General features: G+C 49.4%; 1 protein-coding gene across 7 annotated transcripts in view; it reads right to left on the minus strand.

Moving 5' to 3' along the window:
- Window positions 1-23,287, minus strand: part of NUP98 (nucleoporin 98 and 96 precursor) — a 114,159-nt gene that overhangs the window by 50,554 nt on the left and 40,318 nt on the right. For 5 of the 7 annotated variants that reach the window (XM_075580567.1, XM_075580564.1, XM_075580562.1 and 2 more), the window contains 8 exons: window positions 22,938-23,073; window positions 20,716-20,808; window positions 19,191-19,328; window positions 18,371-18,504; window positions 17,311-17,495; window positions 15,602-15,715; window positions 2,849-3,120; window positions 1,145-1,258 (listed from right to left, as the gene is read on the minus strand). In XM_075580567.1, the coding sequence (XP_075436682.1) occupies window positions 1,145-1,258; window positions 2,849-3,120; window positions 15,602-15,715; window positions 17,311-17,495; window positions 18,371-18,504; window positions 19,191-19,328; window positions 20,716-20,808; window positions 22,938-23,073 (1,186 nt within the window). The remainder of the gene's footprint in view (window positions 1-1,144; window positions 1,259-2,848; window positions 3,121-15,601; window positions 15,716-17,310; window positions 17,496-18,370; window positions 18,505-19,190; window positions 19,329-20,715; window positions 20,809-22,937; window positions 23,074-23,287) is intronic. The other 2 variants (XM_075580566.1, XM_075580565.1) reach the window with 1 other exon arrangement.

Genomic DNA, 23,287 nt, shown 5'->3' on the forward strand with positions numbered 1-23,287 from the left:
GAAGATTGTGTCCTGCGGGCCATTTGGAAGCAGAGACATCGGGTGCGGCTTCCTATTGGCCCATGTGACCCGGGAGCGTTAAGGCCCTGCTTGCTCAGCCGGAGCAGCTACGGACACCTACTTCAGAGGCAAGTATCTTTGGAAGCAGGGGTCTCCTTAACTGAAATGAATGGGGTTCAGCTCAGGAGACCCCCTGCTTCAATCCCATCTAAATAATAATACGTGCAGGCTTGGATTGCTCCTTTAATAGACTATATGGACAGCCCGTCCTTTAAGGGTCCCCCTCGTATCAGTGCTGCTCCTCCTGTATGTCTCGAGCTACAAATCACTCAGCGCCCTCTAGTGGAAGCCAGGAGAATGACAGTATAAGCAGGGCAGTAATGCCCTATGCGACGCCGCACGTCTCACAGTGAATGCATTATACATTAGTGCGCGTTTACAATGTACCATTATCGTCACTAAATTAAATCCAAGTGCACCCATGCAGGTCGTATTTAAAGCAGCATTTTCTCACTGGGGTCCCTTCTGTGCTGAACGGCACTATTTTACGCTCCAGGAAACCCCTGGTTCCAGAGATACTGCTTGGTGAATTTACGCGAACACTTCCTGTTTAAATAGCTGTCCAATGGGAAGCGGTCATCATGGACATCAGCTTCCCATTGGCCAGAGATTTGGGACTTGGGAGATTTAAGCCGATAAGGTCAGAACCAAGTATATTGGGAACCAGTGGTTTCCCCCCCTACCCCCCCCCCCCGAGTTGAAGATAGCGCAGATCAGCCCAAAAGGAGACCCCCTGGTTCTGATCCGTTAAAATATATAGTGCGCGGGGGGGGGGGGGGGGGCATTGCTGCTTTAACCCATTTGCCAGTCATGCAATACATTGCTCTGGCAGAAAAGGCATTAGAAAAACTATGACAGGCTGTTTAATGTGCTCCTCACCAAGAAACTCGGTACTAGTGTATGTGTGGAGATATTTAGGGAAGACACGTACCCCTGACCTGACTAGCTGCCTGCTACATACCACCCCTGGGTTACAATCCCCTGAATAGCAGCAGTAATAATGAGCATTGCCCCACCCCCAAACTGCACCTAACCCTGTAACCCAGCAGCAGGACAAAGCCGGAGGCCAGCGAACTATACCCACCTCTGCGGCCAATGGTGAAGCCGGTCACGATGCACTCGCCCTCCTCATTTATGTATCTCTCCAGTTCCTCCATGGCCGGGATGGTGTAATAGCCGGCTCTTCTCAGGATAATGCCTAGAAATGCGGTAACAGGAAAATGGCTGAAAGAAAGCAGAGCTCAATACAAGGGTAACCGTACCCGCTGAAAGAAAGCAGAGCTCAATACAAGGGTAACCGTACCCGCTGAAAGAAAGCAGAGCTCTATACAAGGGTATCTGTACCCGCTGAAAGAAAGCAGAGCTCTATACAAGGGTAACCGTACCCGCTGAAAGAAAGCAGAGCTCAATACAAGGGTAACCGTACCCGCTGAAAGAAAGCAGAGCTCAATACAAGGGTAACCGTACCCGCTGAAAGAAAGCAGAGCTCTATACAAGGGTAACCGTACCCGCTGAAAGAAAGCAGAGCTCTATACAAGGGTATCTGTACCCGCTGAAAGAATGCAGAGCTCTATACAAGGGTAACCGTACCCGCTGAAAGAAAGCAGAGCTCAATACAAGGGTAACCGTACCCGCTGAAAGAAAGCAGAGCTCTATACAAGGGTAACCGTACCCGCTGAAAGAAAGCAGAGCTCTATACAAGGGTAACCGTACCCGCTGAAAGAAAGCAGAGCTCTATACAAGGGTAACCGTACCCGCTGAAAGAAAGCAGAGCTCTATACAAGGGTAACCGTACCCGCTGAAAGAAAGCAGAGCTCTATACAAGGGTAACCGTACCCGCTGAAAGAAAGCAGAGCTCTATACAAGGGTATCTGTACCCGCTGAAAGAAAGCAGAGCTCTATACAAGGGTATCTGTACCCGCTGAAAGAAAGCAGAGCTCTATACAAGGGTATCTGTACCCGCTGAAAGAAAGCAGAGCTCTATACAAGGGTATCTGTACCCGCTGAAAGAAAGGTTAGGATCCGAATGTACACTATTGTCCGCGTGTCAGAGCACGACTAAATGACATCCAATGCAGGCTCAGGAAGCCCCCACTGAAACCCACCCCCACCCCACTGCTGCTTTGCAATGGCTTTTGCTGGCTCGCCGGGCAGTCGAGGGGTTACACAGCGTACGTCGCTGAATACAGTTATACATTTCTGTTAACTCATTATATGTTCGTAAACATGTATTAAGGACACAGGGTGGCAGTCTGCACTGTTACAGCAGCTTGGAGAAGCATGACACACGCGTGTGCCCCCACCGCCTCACTTTAGTTTCATCATAAAAGCAAAACCGCTTGCCGGAGAGACACACGCGTTCCAAAACTGCCGCACCCCCGGACGTTACTCAACTGGATTTAACTGGCCCTGCTTTACAAAGGCACATTCGCAGCACATTATGCCGGACAGAAATACTGCCAGGGACACGCTGCATAAAGGGGAAACATCGGCACGCTCCTAGTGCCTGCAACACGTACCACGCTGCGTCCGCCGGGGAAGTCCTCACTACACTAACAGCAGCAGCAGGTCTTACAGGCACCTAAAGATCAGACATCTACAGAACAGTTCGAGCCACACATGCAGCCGGCAGAATTATACTAAGATTAGAAGAAAATAAACCAAATGAACAAAGGGGAAAACTCAAAATAATCTCCTGGGTTCCATGGGGAGTCGGAAGTCATTACAGGAGGAACCCCTAAAGTATAGGGGTTAATGAGCAGGTCCCACGTGGGCTGGCTGCTTTTACCTGCGGGGTGGGGAGGAGCACTGCTCACAAGTTCCTCCTCTCTGTCCTCAAGCAGCGACTCGTCGTTGTACGAGGCCTCCTCGCTGCTGCCCTCCAGCCCGTTGTTCCTCTGCGCACTGCGCATGTTCAGGGCCACGATGGTGTCGTCCAGGCTGTTCATGTGCTTGTTCTCCTGGCCTTGAGGGAGGGGCTTGGAAAAGTGAATCGGGTAGAAGCTGGTTGTGGTCTCCTCTTGGTCCTGTCTGTCGACATCGGGTCTGGTTTCAATGGATCTGAGCAGAGAGAAGGGATGTGAATGACTCCATATGTCAACACTACAATCTAATGACAATCAATACAGAGTTACAGGGACAGCGATCCCAAGGCAAATAATCCGTTGTAATACACTTAAACGCACCCTGGTGTCAGCCTTTAGACATGGGAAAACTGATTAAATCTTACAGCAAACCCCGATAAATGTTACAGGTCGCAGCAAGCGCAGACACAACTAGTAACTGAGATCTCTTCCATCCCATACAGCAGCAAGCGCAGACACAACTAGTAACCGAGATCTCTTCCATCCCACACAGCAGCAAGCGCAGACACAACTAGTAACCGAGATCTCTTCCATCCCATACAGCAGCAAGCGCAGACAACTAGTAACCGAGATCTCTTCCATCCCATACAGCAGCAAGCGCAGACACAACTAGTAACCGAGATCTCTTCCATCCCATACAGCAGCAAGCGCAGAAACACAACTAGTAACCGAGATCTCTTCCATCCCATACAGCAGCAAGCGCAGAGACAACTAGTAACCGAGATCTCTTCCATCCCACACAGCAGCAAGCGCAGACACAACTAGTAACCGAGATCTCTTCCATCCCACACAGCAGCAAGCGCAGACACAACTAGTAACCGAGATCTCTTCCATCCCATAAAGCAGCAAGCGCAGAGACAACTAGTAACCGAGATCTCTTCCATCCCACACAGCAGCAAGCGCAGACACAACTAGTAACCGAGATCTCTTCCATCCCACACAGCAGCAAGCGCAGACACAACTAGTAACCGAGATCTCTTCCATCCCATACAGCAGCAAGCGCAGACACAACTAGTAACCGAGATCTCTTCCATCCCATACAGCAGCAAGCGCAGAAACACAACTAGTAACCGAGATCTCTTCCATCCCATACAGCAGCAAGCGCAGACACAACTAGTAACCGAGATCTCTTCCATCCCATACAGCAGCAAGCGCAGACACAACTAGTAACCGAGATCTCTTCCATCCCATACAGCAGCAAGCGCAGACACAACTAGTAACCGAGATCTCTTCCATCCCATACAGCAGCAATCGCAGACACAACTAGTAACCGAGATCTCTTCCATCCCATACAGCAGCAAGCGCAGACACAACTAGTAACCGAGATCTCTTCCATCCCATACAGCAGCAAGTGCAGACACAACTAGTAACCGAGATCTCTTCCATCCCATACAGCAGCAAGCGCAGACACAACTAGTAACCGAGATCTCTTCCATCCCATACAGCAGCAAGCGCAGACACAACTAGTAACCGAGATCTCTTCCATCCCATACAGCAGCAAGCGCAGACACAACTAGTAACCGAGATCTCTTCCATCCCATACAGCAGCAAGCGCAGACACAACTAGTAACCGAGATCTCTTCCATCCCATACAGCAGCAAGCGCAGACACAACTAGTAACTGAGATCTCTTCCATCCCATACAGCAGCAAGCGCAGAAACACAACTAGTAACCGAGATCTCTTCCATCCCATACAGCAGCAAGCGCAGACACAACTAGTAACCGAGATCTCTTCCATCCCATACAGCAGCAAGCGCAGACACAACTAGTAACCGAGATCTCTTCCATCCCATACAGCAGCAAGCGCAGACACAACTAGTAACCGAGATCTCTTCCATCCCATACAGCAGCAAGCGCAGAGACAACTAGTAACTGAGATCTCTTCCATCCCACACAGCAGCAAGCACAGAGACAACTAGTAACCGAGATCTCTTCCATCCCATACAGCAGCAAGCACAGAGACAACTAGGAACCGAGATCTCAACTATCCCATACAGCAGCAAGCGCAGAGACAACTAGTAACCGAGATCTCTTCCATCCCATACAGCAGCAAGCGCAGACACAACTAGTAACTGAGATCTCTTCCATCCCATACAGCAGCAAGCACAGAGACACAACTAGTAACTGAGATCTCTTCCATCCCATACAGCAGCAAGCGCAGAGACAACTAGTAACTGAGATCTCTTCCATCCCATACAGCAGCAAGCGCAGACACAACTAGTAACCGAGATCTCTTCCATCCCACACAGCAGCAAGCGCAGACACAACTAGTAACCGAGATCTCTTCCATCCCATACAGCAGCAAGCGCAGACAACTAGTAACCGAGATCTCTTCCATCCCATACAGCAGCAAGCGCAGACACAACTAGTAACTGAGATCTCTTCCACCCCATAAGGCCTTGGCCATGTTTGGCGCTTGCTTGCTCTCGCTTGCTGCCGCTCGCTCTACCAGGAGCTTTTTGCTGTCCTTACAGAGGAGACAGCAAGCGCTTGGTGTGTATCACTGTGTGTCACTTGGTAGCTGTCAGTGTGTGTGTCACTGGGGAACGTGTGTGTGTGTGTGTGTGTGTGTGTGTGTGTGTGTGTGTGTATATTATATAATATTTTAAAAATTAAAAAAAAGACATGTTGTGAGAATAAATTATTTATTAACATTGTGCAACGTTGATAAATATATTCACACACGCACACACGTGCACACACACACACACACACACACACACACACACACACACACGCACGCACGCACGCACGCACGCACGCACGCACGCACAAAGGCACACACACACACACACACACACACACTCACACACGCATGCATACACACACGTGCATACACATGCACACACACACATGCATACACACACACACGTGCATACACATGCACACATACACATGCACACACACACATGCACACACACACACATGCATACACACACACATGCATACACACACACATGCATACACACACACATGCATACACACACACATGCATACACACACACATGCATACACACACACACACACACGCATGCATGCATACACACACACAAACACAAACACACAGACACACAGACACACAGACACACAGACACACAGACACACAGACACACAGACACACAGACACACAGACACACAGACACACAGACACACACACACACACAGGAGACATAGATCGGGGCAGAAGGGTGACAGGGATCGGGCAGAAGGGGGACAGGGATCGGGCAGAAGGGGGACAGGGATCGGGCAGAAGGGGGGCAGGGATCGGGCAGAAGGGGGACATGGATCGGGCAGAAGGGGGCAGGGATCGGGCAGAAGGGGGATAAGGATTGGGCAGAAGGGGGGCAGGAATCGGGCAGAAGGGGGGCAGGAATCGGGCAGAAGGGGGACAGACCGTCAGGGGGCGGGCCGGGAGCGGGCGCGTCACTGACCGGGGGCGGGCAGTGACGTCACGGAGCTGGTTCGCCCTCATTGGGCGAACCGCTCACGTGACCGGCCTGTCTCGCCGGCAAGCGGGGGAATGTTAAATTCCCCTAAGACCTGCGCTTCCGCAAGCGCGCGGAAGCGCAGGTGAGCCCCTACTAAAGCCGCTCTAATTGCGGCTGTAGGGGCTCAGTGCTGAGCGGGAGCGCGCGTCAGCACGCTTCCGCAAGCACGCAGGGAACATGTCCGGGGCCTTAAGCAGCAAGCGCAGAGACAACTAGTAACTGAGATCTCTTCCACCCCATACAGCAGCAAGCGCAGAGACAACTAGTAACTGAGATCTCTTCCATCCCATACAGCAGCAAGCGCTGACACAACTAGTAACTGAGATCTCTTCCATCCCATACAGCAGCAAGCGCAGAGACACAACTAGTAACTGAGATCTCTTCCATCCCACACAGCAGCAAGGAGCAGACACAACTAGTAACTGAGATCTCTTCCATCCCACACAGCAGCAAGCGCAGAGACACAACTAGTAACTGAGATCTCTTCCATCCCACACAGCAGCAAGGAGCAGACACAACTAGTAACTGAGATCTCTTCCATCCCACACAGCAGCAAGCGCAGAGACACAACTAGTAACTGAGATCTCTTCCATCCCGTACAGCAGCAAGCACAGAGACACAACTAGTAACTGAGATCTCTTCCATCCCATACAGCAGCAAGCGCTGACACAACTAGTAACTGAGATCTCTTCCATCCCATACAGCAGCAAGCGCAGAGACACAACTAGTAACTGAGATCTCTTCCATCCCACACAGCAGCAAGGAGCAGACACAACTAGTAACTGAGATCTCTTCCATCCCACACAGCAGCAAGCGCAGAGACACAACTAGTAACTGAGATCTCTTCCATCCCACACAGCAGCAAGGAGCAGACACAACTAGTAACTGAGATCTCTTCCATCCCACACAGCAGCAAGCGCAGAGACACAACTAGTAACTGAGATCTCTTCCATCCCACACAGCAGCAAGGAGCAGACACAACTAGTAACTGAGATCTCTTCCATCCCACACAGCAGCAAGCGCAGAGACAGAACTAGTAACTGAGATCTCTTCCATCCCACACAGCAGCAAGCGCAGACACAACTAGTAACTGAGATCTCTTCCATCCCATACAGCAGCAAGCGCAGAGACAACTAGTAACTGAGATCTCTTCCATCCCATACAGCAGCAAGCGCAGAGACACAACTAGTAACTGAGATCTCTTCCATCCCACACAGCAGCAAGCGCAGAGACACAACTAGTAACTGAGATCTCTTCCATCCCATACAGCAGCAAGCGCAGAGACAGAACTAGTAACTGAGATCTCTTCCACCCCATACAGCAGCAAGCGCAGACACAACTAGTAACTGAGATCTCTTCCATCCCATACAGCAGCAAGCGCAGACACAACTAGTAACCGAGATCTCTTCCATCCCATACAGCAGCAAGCGCTGACACAACTAGTAACTGAGATCTCTTCCATCCCATACAGCAGCAAGCGCAGACACAACTAGTAACCGAGATCTCTTCCATCCCATACAGCAGCAAGCGCAGACACAACTAGTAACTGAGATCTCTTCCATCCCACACAGCAGCAAGGAGCAGACACAACTAGTAACTGAGATCTCTTCCATCCCACACAGCAGCAAGCACAGAGACACAACTAGTAACCGAGATCTCTTCCATCCCATACAGCAGCAAGCACAGAGACAACTAGTAACCGAGATCTCAACTATCCCATACAGCAGCAAGCACAGAGACACAACTAGTAACTGAGATCTCTTCCATCCCATACAGCAGCAAGCACAGACACAACTAGTAACTGAGATCTCTTCCATCCCATACAGCAGCAAGCGCAGACACAACTAGTAACCGAGATCTCTTCCATCCCATACAGCAGCAAGCGCAGACACAACTAGTAACCGAGATCTCTTCCATCCCATACAGCAGCAAGCGCAGACACAACTAGTAACCGAGATCTCTTCCATCCCATACAGCAGCAAGCGCAGACACAACTAGTAACCGAGATCTCTTCCATCCCATACAGCAGCAAGCGCAGACACAACTAGTAACTGAGATCTCTTCCATCCCACACAGCAGCAAGCACAGAGACACAACTAGTAACCGAGATCTCTTCCATCCCATACAGCAGCAAGCACAGAGACAACTAGTAACCGAGATCTCAACTATCCCATACAGCAGCAAGCACAGAGACACAACTAGTAACTGAGATCTCTTCCATCCCATACAGCAGCAAGCACAGACAACTAGTAACTGAGATCTCTTCCATCCCATACAGCAGCAAGCGCAGACACAACTAGTAACTGAGATCTCTTCCATCCCATACAGCAGCAAGCGCAGACACAACTAGTAACCGAGATCTCTTCCATCCCATACAGCAGCAAGCGCAGTGACAACTAGTAACCGAGATCTCTTCCATCCCATACAGCAGCAAGCGCAGAGACACAACTAGTAACTGAGATCTCAACTATCCCATACAGCAGCAAGCACAGAGACAACTAGTAACCGAGATCTCAACTATCCCATACAGCAGCAAGCACAGAGACACAACTAGTAACTGAGATCTCTTCCATCCCATACAGCAGCAAGCACAGACACAACTAGTAACTGAGATCTCTTCCATCCCATACAGCAGCAAGCGCAGAGACACAACTAGTAACTGAGATCTCTTCCATCCCATACAGCAGCAAGCGCAGACACAACTAGTAACCGAGATCTCTTCCATCCCATACAGCAGCAAGCGCAGTGACACAACTAGTAACCGAGATCTCTTCCATCCCATACAGCAGCAAGCGCAGAGACACAACTAGTAACTGAGATCTCTTACATCCCATACAGCAGCAAGCGCAGACACAACTAGTAACTGAGATCTCTTCCATCCCATACAGCAGCAAGCGCAGAGACACAACTAGTAACTGAGATCTCTTCCATCCCATACAGCAGCAAGCACAGAGACACAACTAGTAACTGAGATCTCTTCCATCCCATACAGCAGCAAGCGCAGACACAACTAGTAACCGAGATCTCTTCCATCCCATACAGCAGCAAGCGCAGACACAACTAGTAACCGAGATCTCTTCCATCCCATACAGCAGCAAGCGCAGACACAACTAGTAACCGAGATCTCTTCCATCCCATACAGCAGCAAGCGCAGACACAACTAGTAACCGAGATCTCTTCCATCCCATACAGCAGCAAGCGCAGACACAACTAGTAACCGAGATCTCTTCCATCCCATACAGCAGCAAGCGCAGACACAACTAGTAACCGAGATCTCTTCCATCCCATACAGCAGCAATCGCAGACACAACTAGTAACCGAGATCTCTTCCATCCCATACAGCAGCAAGCGCAGACACAACTAGTAACCGAGATCTCTTCCATCCCATACAGCAGCAAGCGCAGACACAACTAGTAACCGAGATCTCTTCCATCCCATACAGCAGCAAGTGCAGACACAACTAGTAACCGAGATCTCTTCCATCCCATACAGCAGCAAGCGCAGACACAACTAGTAACCGAGATCTCTTCCATCCCATACAGCAGCAAGGGCAGACACAACTAGTAACCGAGATCTCTTCCATCCCATACAGCAGCAAGCGCAGACACAACTAGTAACCGAGATCTCTTCCATCCCATACAGCAGCAAGCGCAGACACAACTAGTAACCGAGATCTCTTCCATCCCATACAGCAGCAAGCGCAGACACAACTAGTAACTGAGATCTCTTCCATCCCATACAGCAGCAAGCGCAGAAACACAACTAGTAACCGAGATCTCTTCCATCCCATACAGCAGCAAGCGCAGACACAACTAGTAACCGAGATCTCTTCCATCCCATACAGCAGCAAGCGCAGACACAACTAGTAACCGAGATCTCTTCCATCCCATACAGCAGCAAGCGCAGACACAACTAGTAACCGAGATCTCTTCCATCCCATACAGCAGCAAGCGCAGACACAACTAGTAACTGAGATCTCTTCCATCCCATACAGCAGCAAGCGCAGAAACACAACTAGTAACCGAGATCTCTTCCATCCCATACAGCAGCAAGCGCAGATACAACTAGTAACTGAGATCTCTTCCATCCCATACAGCAGCAAGCGCAGACACAACTAGTAACTGAGATCTCTTCCATCCCATACAGCAGCAAGCGCAGAGACAACTAGTAACTGAGATCTCTTCCATCCCACACAGCAGCAAGCACAGAGACAACTAGTAACCGAGATCTCTTCCATCCCATACAGCAGCAAGCACAGAGACAACTAGTAACCGAGATCTCAACTATCCCATACAGCAGCAAGCACAGAGACACAACTAGTAACTGAGATCTCTTCCATCCCATACAGCAGCAAGCACAGAGACACAACTAGTAACTGAGATCTCTTCCATCCCATACAGCAGCAAGCGCAGAGACAACTAGTAACTGAGATCTCTTCCATCCCATACAGCAGCAAGCGCAGACACAACTAGTAACCGAGATCTCTTCCATCCCACACAGCAGCAAGCGCAGACACAACTAGTAACCGAGATCTCTTCCATCCCATACAGCAGCAAGCGCAGACAACTAGTAACCGAGATCTCAACTATCCCATACAGCAGCAAGCACAGAGACACAACTAGTAACTGAGATCTCTTCCATCCCATACAGCAGCAAGCACAGAGACACAACTAGTAACTGAGATCTCTTCCATCCCATACAGCAGCAAGCGCAGAGACAACTAGTAACTGAGATCTCTTCCATCCCATACAGCAGCAAGCGCAGAGACACAACTAGTAACTGAGATCTCTTCCATCCCATACAGCAGCAAGCGCAGACACAACTAGTAACTGAGATCTCTTCCACCCCATAAAGCAGCAAGCGCAGAGACAACTAGTAACTGAGATCTCTTCCATCCCATACAGCAGCAAGCGCAGACAACTAGTAACCGAGATCTCTTCCATCCCATACAGCAGCAAGCGCAGACACAACTAGTAACTGAGATCTCTTCCACCCCATACAGCAGCAAGCGCAGAGACAACTAGTAACTGAGATCTCTTCCATCCCATACAGCAGCAAGCGCTGACACAACTAGTAACTGAGATCTCTTCCATCCCATACAGCAGCAAGCGCAGAGACACAACTAGTAACTGAGATCTCTTCCATCCCACACAGCAGCAAGGAGCAGACACAACTAGTAACTGAGATCTCTTCCATCCCACACAGCAGCAAGCGCAGAGACACAACTAGTAACTGAGATCTCTTCCATCCCATACAGCAGCAAGCGCAGAGACAGAACTAGTAACTGAGATCTCTTCCATCCCACACAGCAGCAAGCGCAGACACAACTAGTAACTGAGATCTCTTCCATCCCATACAGCAGCAAGCGCAGAGACAACTAGTAACTGAGATCTCTTCCATCCCATACAGCAGCAAGCGCAGAGACACAACTAGTAACTGAGATCTCTTCCATCCCACACAGCAGCAAGCGCAGAGACACAACTAGTAACTGAGATCTCTTCCATCCCATACAGCAGCAAGCGCAGAGACAGAACTAGTAACTGAGATCTCTTCCACCCCATACAGCAGCAAGCGCAGACACAACTAGTAACTGAGATCTCTTCCATCCCATACAGCAGCAAGCGCAGACACAACTAGTAACCGAGATCTCTTCCATCCCATACAGCAGCAAGCGCAGAGACAACTAGTAACTGAGATCTCTTCCATCCCATACAGCAGCAAGCGCAGAGACACAACTAGTAACTGAGATCTCTTCCATCCCACACAGCAGCAAGGAGCAGACACAACTAGTAACTGAGATCTCTTCCATCCCACACAGCAGCAAGCGCAGAGACACAACTAGTAACTGAGATCTCTTCCATCCCACACAGCAGCAAGCACAGAGACACAACTAGTAACCGAGATCTCTTCCATCCCATACAGCAGCAAGCACAGAGACAACTAGTAACCGAGATCTCAACTATCCCATACAGCAGCAAGCACAGAGACACAACTAGTAACTGAGATCTCTTCCATCCCATACAGCAGCAAGCACAGACACAACTAGTAACTGAGATCTCTTCCATCCCATACAGCAGCAAGCGCAGACACAACTAGTAACAGAGATCTCTTCCATCCCATACAGCAGCAAGCGCAGACAACTAGTAACGGAGATCTCTTCCATCCCATACAGCAGCAAGCGCAGACACAACTAGTAACTGAGATCTCTTCCATCCCATACAGCAGCAAGCGCAGAGACACAACTAGTAACTGAGATCTCTTCCATCCCATACAGCAGCAAGCGCAGACACAACTAGTAACCGAGATCTCTTCCATCCCATACAGCAGCAAGCGCAGTGACACAACTAGTAACCGAGATCTCTTCCATCCCATACAGCAGCAAGCGCAGAGACACAACTAGTAACTGAGATCTCTTACATCCCATACAGCAGCAAGCGCAGACACAACTAGTAACTGAGATCTCTTCCATCCCATACAGCAGCAAGCGCAGAGACACAACTAGTAACTGAGATCTCTTCCATCCCATACAGCAGCAAGCACAGAGACACAACTAGTAACTGAGATCTCTTCCATCCCATACAGCAGCAAGCACAGAGACACAACTAGTAACTGAGATCTCTTCCATCCCATACAGCAGCAAGCGCAGACACAACTAGTAACCGAGATCTCTTCCATCCCATACAGCAGCAAGCGCAGACACAACTAGTAACCGAGATCTCTTCCATCCCATACAGCAGCAAGCGCAGACACAACTAGTAACCGAGATCTCTTCCATCCCATACAGCAGCAAGCGCAGACACAACTAGTAACCGAGATCTCTTCCATCCCATACAGCAGCAAGCGCAGACACAACTAGTAACTGAGATCTCTTCCATCCCATACAGCAAGCGCAGACACAACTAGTAACTGAGATCTCTTCCATCCCATACAGCAGCAAGCACAGAGACAACTAGTAACTGAGATCTCTTCCATCCCATACAGCAGCAAGCGCAGAGACAACTAGTAACCGAGATCTCTTCCATCCCATACAGCAGCAAGCGCAGACACAACTAGTAACTGAGATCTCTTCCATCCCATACAGCAGCAAGCGCAGAGACAACTAGTAACCGAGATCTCTTCCATCCCATACAGCAGCAAGCGCAGAGACAACTAGTAACTGAGATCTCTTCCATCCCACACAGCAGCAAGCGCAGACAACTAGTAACCGAGATCTCTTCCATCCCATACAGCAGATACTGAGGCATTAATACACTGCTTACACACGCCCCCACCTGGCATATTACAGGCAGATACTGAGGCATTAATACACTGCTTACACACGCCCCCACCTGGCATATTACAGGCAGATACTGAGGCATTAATACACTGCTTACACACGCCCCCACCTGGCATATTACAGGCAGATACTGAGGCATTAATACATTGCTTACACACGCCGCCACCTGGCATATTACAAGCAGATACTGAGGCATTAATACATTGCTTACACACGCCCCCACCTGGCATATTACAGGCAGATACTGAGGCATTAATACATTGCTTACACACGCAGCCACCTGGCATATTACAGGCAGATACTGAGGCATTAACACATTGCTTACACACGCCCCCACCTGGCATATTACAGGCAGATACTGAGGCATTAACACATTGCTTACACACGCAGCCACCTGGCATATTACAGGCAGATACTGAGGCATTAATACACTGCTTACACACGCCCCCACCTGGCATATTACAGGCAGATACTGAGGCATTAACACACTGCTTACACACGCCCCCACCTGGCATATTACAGGCAGATACTGAGGCATTAATACACTGCTTACACACGCCGCCACCTGGCATATTACAGGCAGATACTGAGGCATTAATACATTGCTTACACACGCCCCCACCTGGCATATTACAGGCAGATACTGAGGCATTAACACACTGCTTACACACGCAGCCACCTGGCATATTACAGGCAGATACTGAGGCATTAATACACTGCTTACACACGCCCCCACCTGGCATATTACAGGCAGATACTGAGGCATTAATACATTGCTTACACACGCCCCCACCTGGCATATTACAGGCAGATACTGAGGCATTAATACATTGCTTACACACGCCCCCATCTGGCATATTACAGGCAGATACTGAGGCATTAATACACTGCTTACACACGCCCCCACCTGGCATATTACAGGCAGATACTGAGGCATTAACACACTGCTTACACACGCCCCCACCTGGCATATTACAGGCATTAACACACTGCTTATACACGCCGCCACCTGGCATATTACAGGCAGATACTGAGGCATTAATATACTGCTTACACACGCCCCCACCTGGCATATTTCAGGCAGATACTGAGGCATTAACACATTGCTTACACACGCCCCCACCTGGCATATTACAGGCAGATACTGAGGCATTAACACACTGCTTACACACGCCGCCACCTGGCATATTACAGGCAGATACTGAGGCATTAATACACTGCTTACACACGCCCCCACCTGGCATATTACAGGCAGATACTGAGGCATTAATACACTGCTTACACACGCCCCCACCTGGCATATTACAGGCAGATACTGAGGCATTAATACATTGCTTACACACGCAGCCACCTGGCATATTACAGGCATTAATACACTGCTTACACACACAGCCACCTGGCATATTACAGGCATTAATACATTGCTTACACACGCCCCCACCTGGCATATTACAAGCAGATACTGAGGCATTAATACATTGCTTACACACGCCCCCACCTGGCATATTACAGGCAGATACTGAGGCATTAATACACTGCTTATACACGCCCCCACCTGGCATATTACAGGCAGATACTCAGGCATTAATACACTGCTTACACACGCCCCCACCTGGCATATTACAGGAATTAATACACTGCTTACACACGCCGCCTGGCATATTACAGGCATTAATACATTGCTTACACACGCCGCCTGGCATATGACAGGCATTAATACATTGCTTACACACGCCGCCTGGCATATGACAGGCATTAATACATTGCTTACACACGCAGCCACCTGGCATATATTACAGGCATTAATACATTGCTTACACACGCAGCCACCTGGCATATATTACAGGCATTAATACATTGCTGACACACAGGATTGAATGCAGCAGCGCTGCTTTAGGACGGGGCGTGCGTACCTTTCTCCGTTCTCAGAGTACAGCGGTGGGGACGCCAGCTCGTCGGCCTCTCTACTCACTGGAGAATAAAGGCTGCTGCTCAGGTTCTTCAGAACCAGCTTCTTGATGCTCTTCCTAAGTGCAGGAAGGAAGTGCGGTTACAAACCTCCTGGTGTGGACACAAGCACAGGCCAGCAATACCAAGCCTTTCTGAGAGGCTATACCTAGCTCAGATACAAGCATTACACGTAATGAGGGGTTAAATAACATGCAGGCTCCTCCTGGTAACGTAACCTGCAAGCTCACAGACTGCACGAGGGTCACACACAGTAACTAAGCCCTCTTACCAAGACCCAGCAAATTATCCTACCAATCGCAGGGAAGTTTATAGAAAACTTATAAACTGCTGTATGTTGAGAACAGGATTTTTCAGAGGCCTGAAAATAAACTTTAAGAAGAGTGTGTGCCCAGCACGCGCACTTTAATTGAAACCTGTCTCTTTTGTCACTGTTTTGTCACAGAAATTGTATTTGTGATGAAATCAAAACACAATTTCAGTGCTAAAACGCAAAAAAGTTTGACTTAGAATGCGTGTTTTAGCTAGTTGCACTTCTATATTTATAGTAACTGAATTCCTTGTGCGCCACGGTGTGTCGCCCAGGTGTGGTGGTGGGGTGGAGGATGCGCTGAGCATGTCACAGGTCCTCCTCCTCAAAGAGGAGATCTCGGGGGAGCCTGTGCACACGCGATGCTGTGGGGAGGTGGGTGACGGGGGCGCCGTGTGCTCGGTGAGGGGAGAGAGTGCGTGCGCGCGCCAGGGGATCCAGCGCATTAAGTCAGCCGTTAGTGCAGAGGGTCGCAAGCGTAGTTGTGCGCATGCGCAGTAAGTGATTGTTGTGAAGGGCTGTATTGCGCATGTGTGGGGGTGACTATTGGCTTCTGCGCATGAGTGCCGCGGCCCACAACCACATCTTCTGCGCATGAGTGCCGCGGCCCACAACCACCTCTTCTGCGCATGCGTGCGCGGCCCACAACCACCTCTTCTGCGCATGCGTGCCGCGGCCCACAACCACCTCTTCTGCGCATGCGTGCCGCGGCCCACAACCACCTCTTCTGCGCATGCGTGCGCGGCCCACAACCCAATCTTCTGCGCATGCATTTAGTTTAACCGCCGTGTAGCCTGGAATGCAGATATTTTGCGCATACGCGAGCACAACGGCCACGCGCCCATTAGTAGCGGGACGTCACTTGTGTTCCGGTTTTTCGTTACAAGGCAAGACATTTCTCCCATGAACACTGTAGGCGCCAGCAAAGAAGTTTCACTTCAACAAGGCTCCTGGCAGAAAGGGGAGGCCGCCTGAAAGGCCAGAGCAACGGGAAGCGCTTACAGTGACACCACGTTATAAAGGCCCAAAGCCTGCAGGAGTCATTACATGGCCGATCCTGCCGCTTATTCTCACTTCCCCAATATACAGCTACTAAACCTGCTCAGGTCAGGGGCCTGGAAGTCCAGGAACATCACTGAGCGAGCGGGATTAGCAGCCAGAGTCATTTAGGCTGAGCTCATTTTTCCAGGAATAAAAACAGTGTTACATGTTTAAAGCAGTAAGCAGCGAAAAGGGCGCCTTTAATGTCACCCGGCGCTCTACAATGCGCAGGGACTCCCGCTGCGGAAAGTGACTAGATTACAATACACCGGTGGGGAAGAGGCTATTTTCCAAGCTACGTACTTGGGCATGAAGGCGCCATTGGACAGAGAAGGTTCATCATCATCCAGTCCATCAAAGAGTTGAGTCTTGGCGGTTCCAGTTTGCAAAGGTTTGGGACGTACCCTGGTTGCAGGCCGCGGTGTTAACTTGTAATGTGTGGGTGTCGTCAGAGCTTTCTGGGCTGCAGGGTTGGTGGGTTTAAGTCGCTAAGGAAAGAGGGAACACTACGTTAGATACCCCACTCTGAAAAGCTCGGATACCACTCTGAAAAGCCTACACACTTTTCAAAAGGCATGGACCCGTCAACTTGTTTTTGCAACATTGTAAGGAGGTACACGCGTGGCCGTGAAGGGGTTACACTGTAAGAAAGGTAAGCGCGTGACCATGAAGGGGTTAAATTGTGAAATGCTTAACTGATTGGAAGCCGACGCAGGGCTCCCTTTTCCCTATTGTGAGCTTTCATATGTTTATTGTAATACGTCTTCTAATGCCCATTTTGTACACACATCTAGCACCGCAAACTCCTTTACAAAGCACAGAGCATATAAATAGAGAGATGCATTACAGTATCTATCCCAGCACAGCGCACACTGCTGCTACACAGCCACTTACTGATTAATGTACTGAACGGTGATCCCACGGCTGCCACAGGAACAGAACGCTCACAGCACTTCTCTCCCTGGGCCACTGGCCTCAGACATCCATCCCTTCCTATGTACCCACATCCTCCCCCACTGCATCCCTCTCCCCCCTCCCCCCCAAATACCCCACCTGTTCATTTGTCCAAAGTCTGTTCTAACCGTCAAATAGTTACTTTATAAATATGGTAAAGAAGTCAGTTTAGTAAGCTAGCTTCCCATGATAAGTAGGTTTCTCCCTTCTTTGAACTGGCTATTCCCATGTACTCAGCAAGTCGGACACACCGTCTGTTACAGGGCACTGGGAATCGAGAACGCCTACTTTATACAAATACACGTACATCTTTACACCTTTATCACAAGCTGCGCCGGGACATTTAGAGTCCTGAAGTAAGTGCGACACCATTTACATGAGCAGAGTACAGACACAGGAGCGTGCTTACCTCCTCTCTCTTCTTGGGATCAGAAATGGGGTTCCTAAATAAAGGGGAGTCCCCATACGGCGAGTATGCAAGCGTGTTAATTTGCTGCTGTAGTACTAGCTGCTGGGCAGCTGCAGCATTGGGGTCCGTCAGAGCTGGAAAGGAACAGGAGCGCTGCTTAAGCAGACTGAGGAACAAAGCCACGGGGCGCACACAGTACAACACTCACAAACATAGCTCGTTTCATGCAAGTCACTTGTATCTTCAGATCTATAATGAGACCAGCATCAATAATGCCAGCCCCACTAATCCCAGCTCATTTCCCAACGGTCAGACCGATTAGCACATTTCTGCAATTCATTGGCGGGCCTTCTGCGGTGAGGAAGGTAAAACCCGTAACTCCATCCGGTCATCGTTACGCCGATCATTCTATACAGAATGCCGTGCTGTAACCACAAGGAAAGTCTTACACCGAGAGGAGAAATCAAGCCCTCAACCTGGCACTGAAATTACCTTTGTGGTAACAGGACAATATATTTCTCTGGTATCTTTAAGTGGGGTCAGTTCTTGCCAATGAAAATGAACACAGTGCCCACAACATACTCCCAAAGTGGCTTCTACTCTAGAGAACACGTGCCCACGGTTTGCATGGTGGATGGATGCACCACCGGTTCTTTACTGGAAGGGTCTCGCCTGTTGGCCAGTACTATTCAGTAACGGGTTCTCTTGGTACAAAGCATTTGCCGGTTACCAGCTGCAGTTAGTAGCTACAGAGAAGCTCTCACGTTAACCACAGATTGCATAGTGCTCCGTGATATCAGAACCAGCAAACAGTACTTACCCACTTGAACCTGAGGAGCTCCAAATCCTAGACCCGTGGTGGTGGAGAATCCTGCGTTTCCGAAGGTGCCCGCTCCAAGGGTACCACCTAGTTTTGGCTGGTTGTTTCCAAACAGAGAAGTCTGACCAGCACCAAGAGCTGGGGAATGGTAAAGAAACATGTGTATACCATGAAAGCTACCAATCCCCTCTAAGGTGAGACACACCCGGAATAGAGAACAGCTGGGGAATGGTAAAGAAACGTGTGTATACCATGAAAGCTACCGATCCCCTCTAAGGTGAGACACACCAGGAATAGAGAACAGCTGGGGAATGGTAAAGAAACGTGTGTATACCATGAAAGCTACCGATCCCCTCTAAGGTGAGACACACCAGGAATAGAGAACAGCTGGGGAATGGTAAAGAAACGTGTGTATACCATGAAAGCTACCGATCCCCTCTAAGGTGAGACACACCAGGAATAGAGAACAGCTGGGGAATGGTAAAGAAACGTGTGTATACCATGAAAGCTACCAATCCCCTCTAAGGTGAGACACACCAGGGACAGAGAACAGCTGGGGAATGGTAAAGAAACATGAGTATACCATGAAAGCTACCAATCCCCTCTAAGGTGAGACACACCAGGGACAGAGAACAGCTGGGGAATGGTAAAGAAACATGAGTATACCATGAAAGCTACCAATCCCCTCTAATGTGAGACACACCAGGAATAGAGAACAGCTGGGGAATGGTAAAGCAGCATGTATACCAGGGGCTGTGCAAACTGGGGGCACGCAACATTTTGCAGCGGTCCCGCACTCTTCCCCCAAGGCATTTAAATTAATGCCAGGGGATCGCGATATTTCTGGTCAAAGAATAGATCTGTGATGATTTTAATGTTTTTGGCCACAAAACTTCCTAAAAACACGCTGTAAAACAAAATCAGCAATGTATTTACCCGAATGAGAGGATATACCTGCGATGAATTTATTGTTCATCTCATTCAGTGACTTGTTTTAGAGGATTCTATATAAAAATAAAAGTTTAAGTAAATATGAATCCTAAAGTGTTCTCAGCGGCCAGACAGAGCAGGTGTCCCACAGCCCCATGTTCCTGTAATTAGGGGGATGGGTGGAAATTGGCCGTTTGTAGGGGTTGAGGAGACAGGCTGATCACTGCCCGATCCCTTCCATGTCATACACAGGGACAGCTGCAGACAGTTGTGGCATATAAAGGGCACGCTGTCACTTCAGGCCACTTGTAGTAGCCCCACCTTTACCTGAGCTTCCATAGCCAAAGTGGCTCCCAAGTAACCACCATTCATTACACACAAGGCATTTTAGACGAAAGCCGCCAATTTATGTAAACAAGGCATTCTGGGCCACAAATTCACTCCTCAAACCTCAAGTCAAAAGATCCATATAGTAGAACAAAATATTTTAGGAAAGATTGTGTGATTGTGTACACAGGAATGGCCACATACTGTGGGGATTAGGACCGTCCCTCGGAGGAACTGTTGAAGGGCCCATTTCAGATGGTTTTGTTACCTGTTCCAAACGCCGTTCCAAGCCCAGTTCCCAGAGTACCAGTGGCCGGCTTGTTCCCAAACAGACTGTTCCCAGCAGGGTTTGTACCAAAGCCTATGGAGACAGCAGACCGAACAATAATAAGGTGCAAGACAGGTATCAATGACAAGTGAAATGTAAAGGCAAGAAGTATGGCTGTGTGTACACCTGGCTGCACGACCATGGGAATAAATGCACCTCTGGTTACTGTATTTGTATGTGAAGAGCAAATTGCAACTGGTTCAACATCATTTTTACCAAAAGAGGTACGATTATAGGGAACCAGCAGAATGATATAAACAAAGGTACGTTACACTGCCAGAGAGAGGGCCTGTGAAATGGACACTGTGCATGTATAAGGGCCAAGCTTTCGGACCCCCTCTAGGCTTGTTAAACTTATGGCTGGCCTTAGCACTGAAGGTACGGTTTTATCTGTTAAAGAACAAAGGCCAATGATACTGAACATCTGACAATGTACAAGTATAAGGCTGCTAGCTTCGCTCAGGGTTATTTTTCCTATCATTTATGTGTCACAGTACTAAGTGTCACTTAAACCAGAGGCGCCCACAATGCATTGCAATCGCCTCTGGTAACTGACCAGTCATGATTACACTTCTAACCTCCCTTACACTGCCTCTGCTAGAATGATAAAGCAGGCGTATAGTGCCTGTCAGGCAGTTCTGGCAGGGAGCCCGGATACACCGTGTATACCACACAGTTTCACACACACAATGCTACACAGAGCAGGTGATATGTTACACTGGTGCTGGTCAGTACTTAGCAGATCTGTGATTCACACAGGTTAGTGTGGCCATACGATGAACCTTCTCAGTGTCTGAGAATGTCTCTCTTCCACCCCCCCCCCTGCACAACAAAGCCTTCATAGTGCAATCACCTACACAAAAAGCAGTCACTCACACAAACGCAGTGCTTAGTACGTCACATTTCCATTAGTATAGTGTTATTTAACTCCCTTACTTTTACAATTGCAACAATGCACAATTTTTGAAGCTTTGGCAACAAAAAACTGCAACTATTCTATTGCTTAAACCAGGGGTGGACAAGCGTTTCAGTCTGCGTCCCCCTGTCTGCTCCCCACCCCCTTACCTGAACTCCGACGTCTGACTCCAGAAGTTGCCGGAGACCAGGTAAGGAAACAGAGGCCTTGCACGCGACCCCCGGCATTTAATTTAAATGCTCTGCGGAAGAGCGTGGGGCCTCCTGGCAACGCCGCCACAAAAATCCCACCTCCATCAGTTTTGCGCACCCCTGGCTTAAACCATGATCCCCAAAGATTTCTTCCCTTGCATTTTATAAAAACCAACACAACACATTGTTGTGTTAAATGGTGTTACTATTGGGAAACCTAATCATCCATACACAAGCTAAACACGAGACGTGGTGTGATGCAGGCACTTAGCAGGGAGGTGTCGTGTGAGCAGGGAGGTGCAGTGTGTGCAGGGATAGATGGTGTTACACATCCATACACAAGCTAAACACGAGACGTGGTGTGATGCAGGCACTTAGCAGGGAGGTGCAGTGTGAGCAGGGAGGTGCAGTGTGTGCAGGGATAGATGGTGTTACACATCCATACACAAGCTAAACACGAGACGTGGTGTGATGCAGGCACTTAGCAGGGAGGTGCAGTGTGAGCAGGGAGGTGCAGTGTGTGCAGGGATAGATGGTGTTACACATCCATACACAAGCTAAACACGAGACGTGGTGTGATGCAGGCACTTAGCAGGGAGGTGCAGTGTGAGCAGGGAGGTGCAGTGTGTGCAGGGATAGATGGTGTTACACATCCATACACAAGCTAAACACGAGACGTGGTGTGATGCAGGCACTTAGCAGGGAGGTGCAGTGTGAGCAGGGAGGTGCAGTGTGTGCAGGGATAGATGGTGTTACACATCCATACACAAGCTAAACACGAGACGTGGTGTGATGCAGACACTTAGCAGGGAGGTGCAGTGTGAGCAGGGAGATGCAGTGTGAGCAGGGATAGATGGTGTTACACTGTTACACACCCAGCCAGCACTGGGAGTACTAGTAAAGCAGCCCGATACAAGCAGTAGTACTGAAGATCACATTCATGAACGGATATTCGCCCCTCGCAGCGTAACACGAAGCACACTGCGCAGTTTGGTGTGTGGTATACCCGGTGTAACGGTTAGGGATTAAATCCATGGCTTTTTGCTCATATGTACCAAAATTGGAAGTGTTTGTATTGGTTCCTAAAGTCAGGGTTGGTTTGTTACCGAAGAGCCCGCCAGTGGCTGTGCCAAACGTAGAGGCCGTGGTCGTCGTGGTCCCAAACGCAGCAGTTTTGTTACCAAACGGGGTCTGCAAGAAAAACACCAGTGTAAGACAGTGTCACATGATCCCTGGCCTGCTCCCCCGGAGGGCGCGACTATACGCGCGAGTTCCCCTGAGGGCGCGACTATACGCGCGAGACCCCCGGAGGGCGCGACCACACGCGTGCGATTCCCCCGCAGGACATTACTAGAAGCGCACGATTCCCCCGCAGGACATTACTAGAAGCGCGCGATTCCCCCGC

Source organism: Ascaphus truei, assembly GCF_040206685.1.
Source record: "Ascaphus truei isolate aAscTru1 chromosome 3 unlocalized genomic scaffold, aAscTru1.hap1 SUPER_3_unloc_2, whole genome shotgun sequence".
In the NCBI taxonomy this organism is placed as follows: Eukaryota; Metazoa; Chordata; class Amphibia; order Anura; family Ascaphidae; genus Ascaphus; species Ascaphus truei.